We start from the raw sequence: 13,810 nt of genomic DNA, 5'->3' as shown, positions 1-13,810 counted from the left end.
TCCCAGTCCAGCATGTCAGCATCGTCCCAGCAGCAGTGCTTTGCCCAGCTTTCAACCACCTTACTGAGAGACCTAGCAATCAGCCTTTCCCGTGGCAGCAGGAGGTTCTGCAGCAGACCTTGTAGGTGGGATTTGAAGAGAAGGAATAATAGATAACCACCAGACTACTGTCAAAAAAAAAAAAAAAAATACAGCATCCTTATAATATGGACACTACAGGATTTCTGAAGCTGCTTTCAAAATGGGTCCAAAGAATATATCCAGCAGTGTAGAGCCTCTGGAAAAAGGAAACAGGCAGATAGTGTACTAGCTGGAAGACAGTAAACAACAAGGAATGGGGTGGTTTGTGTGTGTGTGTGCACTCCTGCTTCTTGGGCTTTACGCGCACACGGGAGTTATTAGAGGACAGCAGGTACTGCACATCAGCTGATTCTCCTCAGCTGTACACATGCACATCATTAGCAAATGCCAGGCAGTGCAGGTTAGTTTGAGCATCTTTCCTTGACTTTTCTTGCAGCTCAGCTGATGGGAAGTAGGCTTAGTACCTGTGACTACACCCTCGGAGACACAGATACGCTTTTCTGAACATGTGGAAGAATGAAAAGCTTTAATTGCACACTGTGAATATGTCTTCACATGGCGGGTTCTTCATCTGTGTGCTGTTTGGCCTCCGCTTTGATTTCATGCGTTGCTTTCTTCCCATGGATTAAAAGAAATTAAGCCTGCTGTCATGCCAGCCATGTGGCCAGGGAGCTGGGTGGGGAGGGACAGAGGAAGGTGTGATTTTCACTGCCCATTTATTTCTTGGTGCCGGTGCTCGCCTGAACTGCAGTACAATTAACCAAACACCTGATGCTTATGCAGCAGGGCACCTTAGGGCATTTGTAATGGTACTAAGTTATGAGCACTCATGGAATGGGGTGTTGCTCTAATTGTCATACTTTTCTTCTGGCAGCCTTTTACTCCCATTAGATTAGTAGCTTCTATAATGATCCTGACTGCCAAATTAAGCCATCTGTAAACACTAAAACTTACAAGCTCTTACCAAATTCATAGCAGTCATGTTTGGGAAATAAGTTCTGCGTCTTTTCAGCTGGCTGCCAGGAGAAATGCTCAAATGGTCGGTGTATGCCCTGGTCCTTTCCTCCGGGAGCATCCTCTCCCCGTGCTATCGCAGCCAGTGTCTTCTCCACTCGGCCGCTGTGGTCCTTGGCATCAGCACTCTCAGCAGCCTTGGCACGCCACATTGCACTTGTGGCTGAGCCTTTTTGTAAACATGCTTTAGCAAATATTATAAAGAAGTCATCTGACAGCACGGCTATTTGATCCCAAAAGGCTAAAGCAGAAGTGACAGAGTAGCTTCACCGCGCTGTTACTGCCTGCTTGTTATGTTTATTCTACATATGCTGTTACTGCATCGAGGTGATATTTTTCAATTAACAAGTGAAATGAAGAAGGAAAGCTGCTTTGTTGGTTTCTTTTGTCACATGTGCAGCAAACTCTAGATTACTACAGCCCAGTCTAGTAAGCAGTGAGTGCAGAAAATACCGAAGACCTCAACTGAGCTATGAGCAGCCAGGACAGGCAGAGGTGGGCAAAGCCTCCGGGGGCTGGGGGCTGGGTTGGAGGAGGCAGCAGACATGGGGCTCTTGCCGTGCCACACGCGGCTGCTGTGGGCTCTGACTGCAGAGCATTAATAAGCTACCCGGGGTGGCACTGCAGTATTCATGGCTCTAAAATGAGTCACAAATCAGTTAAAGCCCTCCTAGTAGTGGGGCAGTCCCCATTGCAACACATGTATTTAACAATTCAAGTGCAAAGGGAGGACTTGTGCCTCAAAAGCAGGCTGTATGCTGTGACAGAAACCAAAGGCTTGGCTTACTGGGTGCTGTACATCCTCAGTCCTTGCAGCAACCATGGAAGACACAACACAGGCTGCTCAGGGCAGTGCCACTGTGCAAATCCCTTCTCTGTAGCTGCCTGTAACCTTGGGCCATGTCCTCGGTGCACTGCAGCAATGATCAAGCTCCCCCACTAATCTCCAGTGTCATCCAGCCTTGATCTAGACGGAGCCACTGCCACTCAGCTTGGCCTGTTGGTAAGCACTACATGCAACTAATTATGCAAACAAAAGGTACAGTGTAATAATAACTGGTGGGTTGCTCACACCGTACCAGTAACGTTAAATGCCTCCGGGCTGCTTTTCAGGAGGGAGGACAGGCAGGGGCAGAAATGCCACAGCGAGGAGGGAGAAAACTTTCCTCATGGACAGGCTGTTGGAATCGTCTCCCTGTTTTCTGCCATTTTTAAAGGATCAGCTGGCTGATGTCATGGGCATCCCTGTGGGAAAGCCAGGTCAGAAAAAGCTGGGATATATGTTAAGGACTTTAGACTTTTGCTCGCTGGCATCACTGTGGAGTGGCTGGGTGAGCAGCTCAGCGCGTGCTGTGAGGCAGGCTCGGGGGCTTGGCTCGAAAGAAGCAAATCTCGGGCCAGTGGTGATGGCTGCCTGCCGACGGTTAGCAGGATGGAGGCAGTCATTGAGATATCCTGCCCTGAGACAGCTCAGGGCTTTGAAAATGCTTTGAGGTGACCTTAATTTTGATTTGGGATGTGCAGTAATGAGCAAGTGGTGTGATGAATGCGTAAAGCTGACAGAAGGCACTGGCGTCTGTAAAGCAATAGGATGTGCAAGGTCAGGAAAGGTGTGCAGGGTGAAGCGATGTTTCACAGGCACAGGCAGTGAGCACGCCAGGCTGACTCATGAGCTGAACTGTGCAATAATCACAGGTAATTATTGCACACCGGCCAGGAGAGGGATTTGCATACAGTGGATCATGGCGCCCATTTGGGCTCTGGCATGCCTCACGCACAGCTCGGACCAGACAGACAGAGAGATGAGGAGCCATTTCCAGAGTCAATATTCTCGCTGGTTCCCCCTACAGCTTCTAGATGTGACACTGAGCCACGTCCTGCAAGTGTGAGGAGATGGGGAGCTACTGTCTTCAGAGCAACAAAGGGCAGACAAGTGCCTGCATTCACCCCCTCAAAATATGGCTGTGCTACAGAAATGTGCTTCTGAATCAATAGCGAGGAATTCACTTATAAGCCAACATATTTTTCACTGAAATGACAACAATAGAAAGCCTGAAAAGTAGAGAAACCCAGTAGGACAGGAGCTCTCAGGCAATGCAGGCTGTAGCTTACCAGCCGAGGGGTGAGGTAACGCCTGGGTCTCCTGCGACGGAGAAATCCTGAGGGATTCCCATTGTCCTGGAGGGCAGGTTTTGTGGCTGTGTCCTTACAGTAGGAAAATAACCTTTATACCTCACCTCTGGTGCAGTTAAGGCTCTTGTATGATTTGGGTTTAATGCCACCTTACCCTCCTTTGATCTCATCCAGATACACAGCCGGGTTGGTGCTGCTGGCAGTGAAAGCGCATGTCAGTGTGTAAAGTCCTGGCACAGATAAATTATGTCCCAAAGTAGCTATCTGAATGCAGAGAAGTGCACAGATTCTCTTTATGCCTGTGAATAAGCCAGGCTTTGAAAGACGAGCAGACCTACAAGTCTTGTCGTTGAAGGACAAGTAAATAATCTCATGCATTGCGTAGAGGCTCCCAGGACCTCCTGCCCACCCTTTGTATCCTCACAATACAGCTGCAAAAAACCCAGGAGTACAGACAGCGCTTGCTAGGGATCGTAGGGCTGCATCCATCAGTACCTCTAACACTGTTTCTCTTCCCCAGCTAGGCTTTAAGCTATGCCTCCTGTAGACAAAAGCATCTGGAGATAGCTTTGGAGATAGACAGCCTTTTATCCGTGTCTTATATGACTTGCTTAGGAACAGAAACTTAACCGTGAGCAATAATTATCATCTGTCTAGACTTACATATGGAATGTGCAATATATAAAGCCTATACACACACACACACACACACAATGTATTACAGATAAGTACCTATAAGGCACTGTTTGTATGCCTAAGATTTCATGCAGCAAAATACCATTTCAGTTTAAGTAATATGAAGTCATGCTCTTTTGGCTATAATGTAGACATTTTCAAACTATTTTTAGCTCCGTCTGGGTAATTCAGCAGCGCTTGGGTAACAGTAATACTTTCCCTTCTCTTCTTGTGATGCTAATTTTATTCTGGTATCCGGAGTCTCTCTGGCAATAGCTCTACCTCCTGTTTTATCTGTACTGACGGCCGCTGCAAAGTTAAAATATGCTGTGACTAAGACCACAGCACCTGAGCATGTGTCCTGCTACTTGAGTAGGAAAAAAGGAAATGTTACCGAGTCGCAGGTACTGTGGGGAGCTAACCAGTGCTAAATGATTTACTTTTAAGACCTCAAATCCATCTTACAGGTAACTGGGATGAAGCCAGGCATACAAGAAAAAACTCTAATGTCTCCCTCTGAATGTAGTGACTCGACAGCACGGATGCTCTCATAACCTGGAGGTTACACCTTTCCGTCATTACTGAAGGGCAGCTGCAGCCTGCACTGGAATAGGGTATTCAAACATTTATGTAACACCAGAGATAAACTGTCAGTAGTAATACAAACATTAGGATCGCGGCGTACTGCCGCAGATCCCGAGGCTGTCAGGCAAACAGTTAACAAGCTTCGAGATTCCTGCTGCCCCCTGCGAACAGGCTTTCCTGCGGCACCTCGCTAACAGCCGCCAGCCGGGCCGACGCTCGCACCCGGCAGCCACCGACTCGGGGCTCCGCCGGCAGCCGGCTCGGCCCGGCGCTTTTGTCAGTGCCCACTGTTTACAGACTGCCTTTACCAGCCCCTCGTACTCATCTGGGTATTTGTCTTCGGCATCACCACTGCTACTTGAGTTATACAAGCTCTGCACTGGATGGTGAAATGATACCCAGTTTAGTATAGACACAGCTTATTGATCAAGTGTTAATCAACCTTGGAACAGGCCTCAGGAGAGAGGGAAGCAAGTTTTTGACCTTCATTTTCCGGACTGTAAAGGGAGGTTAACAGAGCAGAAGGACCTGCTTTCCTGAGGTTCGCACCTGCAGGCGCTGCCGAGGGGCGGTGAGGCTGCGCTGCGGCTCTGGAAGCCGAGTGGCATTTCCTCAGCCACAAAGGCACAGGCTTACCCAGGGGGACAGGGGCCCAGGCATTCCCTGCACCACGGCAGTAGGGAAAGGAACGCAAGGCAAAGCCTCTGCTTTGTTTGAAACACTATCATTCTAAACACAGTTATTTTTTCCTCATGTTTGAATGAGAAAAGTTCCAATGAGTTGTGGCTAAGGGTCCCCCACCCTCCGCAAAATCACTCCATCTTATTTGTTGAATGCCAAAAGTACCCGACTGCCATTTTTGAAGTGTCCTAAGTTCTAGTAAAGGATAGAAAAGAGGGTTTAAGTTTGAAAAAAATATAGTAATGTATATTAATTGCTGTACCAGTGTTAACCTCTGCATGGGGAGCGGGGGGAAGTTGTTTAGATACAACACTTTGGAAGCCACAAGCCCTCTGTTAATCATTACAGGACACAGTCTTCTGGATAAACTCACACCAGATGACAAGTTGTCCAAAACGAAACCATTGATTCAAAAACTTAATGTTAACATAGCATTTACTAGTTTGAACCCCTTCACCTACAACATCATGACAAATAATGGTAAAATTAATTTAGTCCTGTGTCACTAGGCAGCTGGGAGGGTGCTTTCCATATACAAAGAGAAACAAAGGCGGGAGGAGAATATGGCACCAGCACTATCTGCAATGCGCACAGAGCCTTTGTGCTTAGGCTTTTGTGTTCAAGGCCAGTTGCAGGCTTGCACCTTGCCAGCTACATAACTTTCTCCTTCTGGCTCTTCAGGCATTTCTTACACAGTGAATTGACTAGGAGGAAGCACTTAAAATTTAATTCAGGTAGGGAAGGCAGCACACACGAATGATAGAGACACTACTAGCCCTTGTAGAATATATGATTTATACATTCGCTCAGACAGCAGTGAATGAACAGTCTTATAGCAGGGAATATCCTATTGTGGTGTTACTTCTATGCCTTGTCTTTTAAATGGAAGAGTTCATACCTTCAAAGTTAACTGACTCATTTCTCAAAATCATTTACACATCTGCTTTGTTTTCCAGTAAAACTTCAGTTTCACATAACTAACTTCAGAGTTATATTAGAAAAAAGAAAAAAAAAAAATACAAACCCCACATCAGATCTGCTACTTCATCTGTAGTGACTGAGATGTGGAATTGCTATTAATGATGAATTTCATGGACAGAAATTTGGCCTGTGACTTTGCGCTGGTAGCTGCTTTGGAAGGCCAGTCAGCTAAATATTAACAAAGAGCCTGTGTTGTGCTCACTGTCACATCGCTGGCACAAAGCAAGACTAAAACCAGCAGACCCAGTCTCGGGGCATCACTGGTGCCCACCTGGGCACCGTGGCCCCTCTGTCACTGGCAGGCAGCAGGTCGGAGGTGAGGGGGTCTCCAGTTCCTGACGGTGCCCTGCCTGCTACCGTAGCCTCTGCGGCTACCTGGAACCAGTGTATTATGAAGAGCTTTTCCAGCTGACCGTGGGACCCATTTTGGTTACCACTGGCCAAAACCCAGGACTGCCAAGGGGAGTGTTAGGTGTGGTGCGGGTCTCAGCCAAGTCCCCCACAGAGCTGGCGCTACGCCGTCACTGGGAGGGAGCAAGCGCAAGGCAGCCCTGGGCTGGCAGCGCTTGAGAAGAGCAACACAAACAGGGCTGACACTGCCCCTGCTCGTGCCCATGCCACGCACAGGGAGCAGTCCCTCTTCCTTCTGCTGATGGACAGACATATTATCTTAATTAAGCTATTATTTTGGTACCCATTACAATATGTGGGCACAGCTCGGGAAACACTAAAACCAAGGTAAACAAAGAGTATGGCACTCCATCTGCTTTTAACACCACAGTTCAGCAACACGACAGTTTGGGCAGCATACATAGCTCAGTACTGTTAGTATTTGCAGTAGAACACACCATGCCAGGTTTAGCCTACAAGCTGATCACAAGCATGAGGTTTCATTATTTTAAAAGTGATTTATTCTTTTCTGATGCGAAGAACACCACGGATCTGCACTGAATGCTGCCTGTGAAGTCTGCTTTTCCACTTAAGGGATGCTAAACAGAAGCTAGCCAATGAAATGAAGGTAAATTTAATTACAAAAAAATCTAACGGTCTTCAAAAACAACAGCTCTCTCTCCAACAAGTTAAAATACAAATAAAAACCCTTTGGCAGTGCTGAGGAAATATCTGGGGCTGAGGTGAAAGGGACACAGCTTGACAAGTATGCTGAAAGCTGAATGCGGACTACTTGTGAGTGCAAAAATGAATAAATGTGTTTTATTCCATTATATTAATGAAATAGTTAATTCAGTTGCTATAGCAACAAGGAACAGCCATGCTAAAAAGCTAAAGGGCTATACATAATGCCAGATACAAGGTCTCTCTAATTCTAAAGCTGATTTTCTTAGCTACAATAGAAGTGGTGTGTGTTTTCAATATCTGCTTAAGCTTTTGCATCAAATCCTCAAGCTAATCCAATAAATGGGCTAGTAGCATAAAATAGCATATATGTTTGCACCTCATAAAACTTATGAAAGGGGTTTACCTATGCACAATCATAAGAAAAGATCCAGAGAGTGCAGCATGGGGATCTTTAAAAAGACTGCTCCGCATGCGATGGGGAACCAGAAAATGTGTGTTACAATGGGAAGTTCCTAACAGTTACGAAGCAGGTGCCTGCATGGGAAATCACTGCAGTGCTAGCCCAGGCACCACGACATAACTGAGCTTACCAGCCTGATAGCTGTTTCACCTTATGGAAAAATAGACTTTATATTATTTTCACTTGCATTTTGCATGATTTTGTTAAAAAAATAATACTTCTTAAAGGCTTCAATAAGGAATCCGGCAGTGCTTGCTTTTGTTTTACCATTAAAGTCATGGAAAGGGTGACCCATGGCCTTGCCAGCAGTGCAGAGGACAGACTACTATTATTATTAAGGTCTATGCTGAAGCGAAGGAAAGAGGCCTGCTCATTCTGCCCTTCAGAGGGGCCTGGGGCAGCCCCTGTGAAAGGAGCTGCCTGGCCCCAAAACTTTGATCAGGCTGGAGCCCTACGCCACAGCACGTGATTGCTTCCTTTCACTTTGGCTCCTTTCTGTTATAGAGCGATTTGTCAACCTCCACATCACTCACTTTGCCTAAAACAAATAGAAGAGACTATAGCACACCCATAGGAGAAACAGAAGACACCGACTTCCCTCACTGAACTCAGACTTACAAAATTTGGTGTCCTGCACCTGCACAAAGTGGGTGACTTTTATCCACAGGCCACAGGGATAAAAGTGGGGGTCTGCTCCTGGGCAAGGCCAGCACAAGATGTCCAAACAATGTTTGCACAAGACCCAGCAGACCAACCTGAGGAGGAGTTATTAAAAACTGATCTGGAGAAATAACTGTAGAGCTTACAGTCCCTCAGAAAAGAAAGGAAATGGCAACAGCAAAGATGAAGCAACCCAGATGGCCCATAAGCATGTTAATTATATGAAAGACCCAGAAGCAACTCTGAAGTTACCAATCCAGCTGCCGACAGAGCCTGCCAGGTTGCCAGATGTTGCCGATGAAAACCTATCTTCCACAGTTCATCAAAGAAGTGGAGCAGCCTGGTGAAATAAACCTTTGCCAATAAAATAAATATTTTATCTAAAAAAAATATTTTCTACTAGGAATCATGTTGAAAAATATAAAATTTTAACAACATGCCCAACCCCATGTTACAGTAGATAAATAATGAAACATACACACAGACTGTGTTGGCAGGATGTTCTTATTGATAGGAAATATCTATGCTTAATATTACATTTCTAAGGCTAGAGTCTTGGATTGTGTTAAACAAAGTGGTTTTATGAGGCATTGGGTTGATGGCACTCAGTTGGGGTTTGGATAGTTTGCCTTGAATCTAGAAATCACTTTTGCCACCTTGAGATGAAAGGCTTAAAGACAAAAAAGCTGGGGCAGCCAAAGGTGACAGTAGTACTTGCTGGAAGGTGGGGAGAGTGCAGAAATGACAGCGAGCCACTCTGCGGCCGCGAGCCACCTCTCCTGAGGCCACACTGACTCCAAGACACAACAAAGGGAGGCAGCAACTGGTAAAGCATCAGAGAAAGGAGCAGGATATGTGTACATTGGCTTCAACACTGGCGATACAGGCTACCCATCAGATTCATGCACAAAGGCTAGTTTGAATTTTGCCAAGAGATCAAATTAATATTCCATTTAAAATCAGGAAATTATGGATTTTAAAAATCCTGTGTAATTTTTCAAATGTGGCTATTAATGTTGCCAATCCAGTGCCTTGGAAATATTATGTCTGTTCATCCTAGAGGCCAAAAACCAAACTGCCTGTATAGTCTGTTAGCAAGGCAAAACATCTCTTTTTCCAATGAACGTGTATGGGTGCATTGGGATTCACACAAGCAGATTTGGCAGCTTTTTCAAGTATTTCTTGGACTGCAGAGCATACGCTGAACATGGGGAGCTTTTTGTGTTCAGGAATATGATGTGAATTAGAATGTGCTACTGGAGGATGAGCTATGGCATTTCTAGCATAATTTAATTTGTCAAATATAGTTTACAATTTTATAATAGTAATCAATAGGACATGTCTAAAAACTCTGAGGGCTAGGGTTGCAGGATCTTGCCCGGCATGTCTTTAATAATACATAATTCCTTAAATGTGCAACTAAATCAGTGAAATATATGAGCTTAATTTGGAACCTTTTACACTTTGAAAATTCATATCCCTTTTTTAATAACTGGCTACAGTGTTTTCAGAATAGACCAGATTTTTCTGATTTGTTTCCTTGGCTCTTGAATGCGCTGAGTGGGATGAATTCCCCAGGACGGATGTGAAAAACCTATAAAACCCAAGAATATGTCCTTTGTGGCTCTCTCCACTGCCTGTTCACACCTCACCTTACCCTGATGACTTAAAGACAATCCTGCATGAGATCTAAATGTGGCCATTTCTCTGAGTTCCTGCAACACACAGCTTTATTGTGACTGTCAGAGGTAGAAGGTATTCACATTCACTTGTGAATGCATTTCCTGAAACTGTTAACGGACTTGACAGAACAAGAGTGGGGGAGAGGTCGGGTAGTGAGAAAGAAACCTGCAAAATATAACCTGTTATTCCTTCTTTGGTAAACAAATTATAGTCTTGATTATAATCTCGATTCACAAAGAATGCCTTTACTCCTCCAAAGATTACTTTGTAGCTACTTGAGAATACTGAATGTCCTGTGACTACTGAATATCCTAGGAAAAGCTCTGATTTTGCTGCTACATATATGATGTACATGTGCTTAGCTACTTAAATTAGGTCTCCTGGCATTGTCCTGTATTTAAAAGAACGCACGCTACTGGATGTGATGCCTTCAGGATAGTGAGATAATCACGTCTGAGGGCACAGCAACACAGGACCTGGAGAAGCTGGCCAGTTCAGCCGCAGGTGACACACGGCCTCTCACCCTTGGGGTTCACGGTGGGTAGGGTACCAAATGAGAAGTACATGGTAACAGCCCGGGAGAAGATAGCTACTTCTCCTTGCACCTGCTAACAGAACATAAAATGTTACCTGCAGACTTGTGATTTTTTTTGCACCCCACTCAAGGGCATGCTGCCTGTCAGCCAGCTCCTCGGAAGAGGTACAAGCGGTACATGCAGAGACTTTGCCCCTAACATTCACAAAACAGCTTGCTCTTCCTGCGAGTCCTCTATAGCTCATGTAAGATAAGAAACTACCAGAAATGCAACAGCTTTAAAGAAGTTTCAGGCAAAAATTTTCTAAACAGTAAGACTATCTGTTCCTGTCTTCATCTGAGTGTGAAAAATCCACAGCGATGAAGAGAAAAATTGAAGTATGACAAGAAAGCCACTAGTGGAGACACTGGGCTTGAGCCTGCCAGGGGATCTCATCAAGCAAGCCCAAAGTGTCAGCAAAACAGTGTTGGTGGAGTGACGATACTAAATGAAATGACACTTCAAAACGTAAGAGTGACACAGACTGTGCATATGTGTGCACGAAACTGTGTGCGTGCGTGTGTGGGGAAGGGATGCAAAAGGAAGATGAGTCAAAGGCAGACAAAGAGGGGCAAAGAGCATGCTACATTCTGCACTGTAGGCAATTAATGGAATAATGTACACATGAATTAACTCATTAATGATTCCTGGAGTGAATCTTAGAGATCATGAAACACCACCTGACAAGCCTCTACAAGAAAAATCTGTTTAGTAAATGAAAAAACCACCACAAACAAACCCAAGTTGGTTTCAACATTTATTTATAATTCAGTGCACAATTCATAAACCAAGAAACAGAAGTCAGGGTATATTTTTAATCAAAGCTTTTGCTAATCACAACATAGGGTATAAGAAATGGAATTGATAGATCATTATTATTATGAAACTAAAGGCTTTATATTCTTAAGTGGAGTAAAGCAGACAGCAATACATTCATATTAGAAAGTTCCTACTGTGAATGAAAAATGGAGTAAAACTGAGATATTGCTTAGCAAGACAGACAAATCCATATTTCTTTTTGGTTGTGAAACTATTATAACCATACATAACCAATAAGTATGAAGAATTGGCACTGGGGGAAATCATCCTGCCAGTTTGCCCTACGTGTCTGTGTTTGGCAAATGCAGTCTGCAGGGTGTGTATTCCATTTGCACGTAATCAGATCTCTGACCTGTAACGTGTACATTCTGGAACATTAATTGGCACAATTAAAAAGTTATTTAGAGGATGAGCTTGGAGCAAAAACTGTTTTCACATCTCAGAATCCTGAAATGCAACCTGGACTTCATAATAAGCTGGCTTAACCGTTTTTAGAGAGGTGCTATGAATGTTCACTGCGGGAGAAAAGAAACGATCAAGCTACCCATGCAACACACAAATCTGGAGTCCAGCATGTGTCAATGCACAGCAAATTTGTTCTGTAAAGTGACTAGTGTGAGAAAGAATTAGAAAGGATTATAAAAATACACTACCATATGCTGTAGTAGTTGAAAGTGATTAATCCAGTTCTTAAATCCTATTTTAAACTCCCTTTCATTCCTTCCCATAGCAAAATAGAAGCCACATTGCTTTGTTTGAATGTTATATAGTTAATTACATCTTCTAAGAAACTCTTTTAAAACTGAATGTAATGTTTAATTACAAAATGCCTCCTTGAAAACAGTTAGCTTGTGCATTGATTTGTAGTTCATTAAAAATGCTTTCTTAATTATTTTTGCAGCCAGAAAATACCCAGAGATTAAAGAGTCTATAGAGAAATTTTGAAATTACAGCATGAGTAGTAAGGAGAAAGTTACACTTCAAATAGTGGACAACTGACAGCTACAACTGACTAATTGCTGCCTTTCTGTAATTTCAAAAGTTAGCTGTTGTAGAAATAGCAATTGGAAAACAGTGTTCATTGTAACGGCTATCAATATTACATTTTTTTTTTATGAGTAGATTTTTCAAGGACTAATTAGAAAGCAAATCAATCGCATCAAACAAGTGTAAAGTTCACATTAGCTGTTGGACTGATCACCTCAACAGGCGGGGTTCACGGCCAAGGGCAGCCCGCGCTTTGGTTCGTGGGGTGTTGTCCTGGAAACCATGCGGATGCAGTCGATAACAGGGCAGACGCTGAGACAGAGGGTGCAGCCCGTACAGCTGTCAGTGACCGCGGGCAGGTGGGTTTGGGGATCAAACTGGATAGCCTGCGAACAGGAGTAAACATTATTGATGTCACTCGCGGAAAAGGTCAAAATTGCTCCCATTTTAGTGTCTGCATTTCCTGTGCTACAGCACTTGGAGACATCTTGGTGTGATTCTGCACTGCAGCTATAGCAACTGTTCAACTGGCAGGGAACAAAGCAACCCCCCCTCCCGACACTTTAAAATTAGAAATATGGGCCAAATAATACCTCTGTGAAGGCTCGGGGGTCACAAAGGCTGATTACAAAAGGAGGAGTTTGGCCCATCATGTTTAAACTCCCAGAGGGATATTTCTCCTTCGTGTGAAGGAAATATTTCATAAGACAGCAATTTGCCAGGGCTATTGGTTCAGAGGAGACACCAGACCATGCCTGAACAGCTCCGGCACAATGCTGGCCACAATGTGTTCTTTTAACTTTTAATTTCAGTGCCGCATAAACAATTTAATTCAATAAACGGTAGAGAAAAACACAGCACACTGTGCCTCATGATTATTTTCCTTTGCAAATCTTTGAACAGGATATCTGGGTTTTGGGCAGGCAGAGCTCGCTTTAGTTCTCACGTTTCCATGCAGTGAATCCTCATTACCAATTAGGGTGATAAGTGTATTTGAATGTGAAGTAACAATTGCAGTCTCGATGAAATAAGCTCCTGGTATAATGGAAATGGCAAATTAAAAGCAAAAACAAAAGCATCAGACAATCACAAAAGCTTCAATATCTAAGAAACAAGCCTAGAAAAGTAAAAAATAAGAAAACCCAACCACTGAATATCTACTTTTGAGTTTTAGGAAGGAAAAATCAGGCCTGAAAGCTGAACTCTCACTTCTTTGCAAACAAGCGGAGCCTTAGCAAATGTCCCCAACCACCGTCAGCAACTGGGGGAGCCAGGGAGGAGATGGGAGGTATGAGGCGGTGCTGCAGGTGGGCTCCAAAGGCAGATTTGCAGCATTTGGGGTTTCACTACTAGGAAAGCACAAAAGTTGCTGTAGCAACATGCACGGGCATGAAGTAGG

At 44.3% G+C, this 13,810-nt stretch overlaps 1 protein-coding gene across 4 annotated transcripts in view; it reads right to left on the bottom strand.

The window, feature by feature from the left end:
- Window positions 1-11,349: 11,349 nt before the first annotated feature.
- DPYD (dihydropyrimidine dehydrogenase) overlaps window positions 11,350-13,810 on the bottom strand; it is a 360,191-nt gene continuing 357,730 nt past the window's right edge. For all 4 annotated transcript variants that reach the window (XM_042805516.1, XM_042805526.1, XM_033000424.2 and 1 more), the window contains one exon: window positions 11,350-12,797. In XM_042805516.1, the coding sequence (XP_042661450.1) occupies window positions 12,627-12,797 (171 nt within the window). In that variant the 3' untranslated portion in view covers window positions 11,350-12,626. The remainder of the gene's footprint in view (window positions 12,798-13,810) is intronic.

The sequence above is a fragment of the Tyto alba genome, unplaced genomic scaffold (assembly GCF_018691265.1).
Source record: "Tyto alba isolate M040663 unplaced genomic scaffold, T.alba_DEE_v4.0 Super-Scaffold_1000006, whole genome shotgun sequence".
Classification (NCBI taxonomy): domain Eukaryota; kingdom Metazoa; phylum Chordata; class Aves; order Strigiformes; family Tytonidae; genus Tyto; species Tyto alba.
Note: the sequence above shows the minus strand (reverse complement) of the source record. Positions and strands in the feature narration are given on the sequence as shown.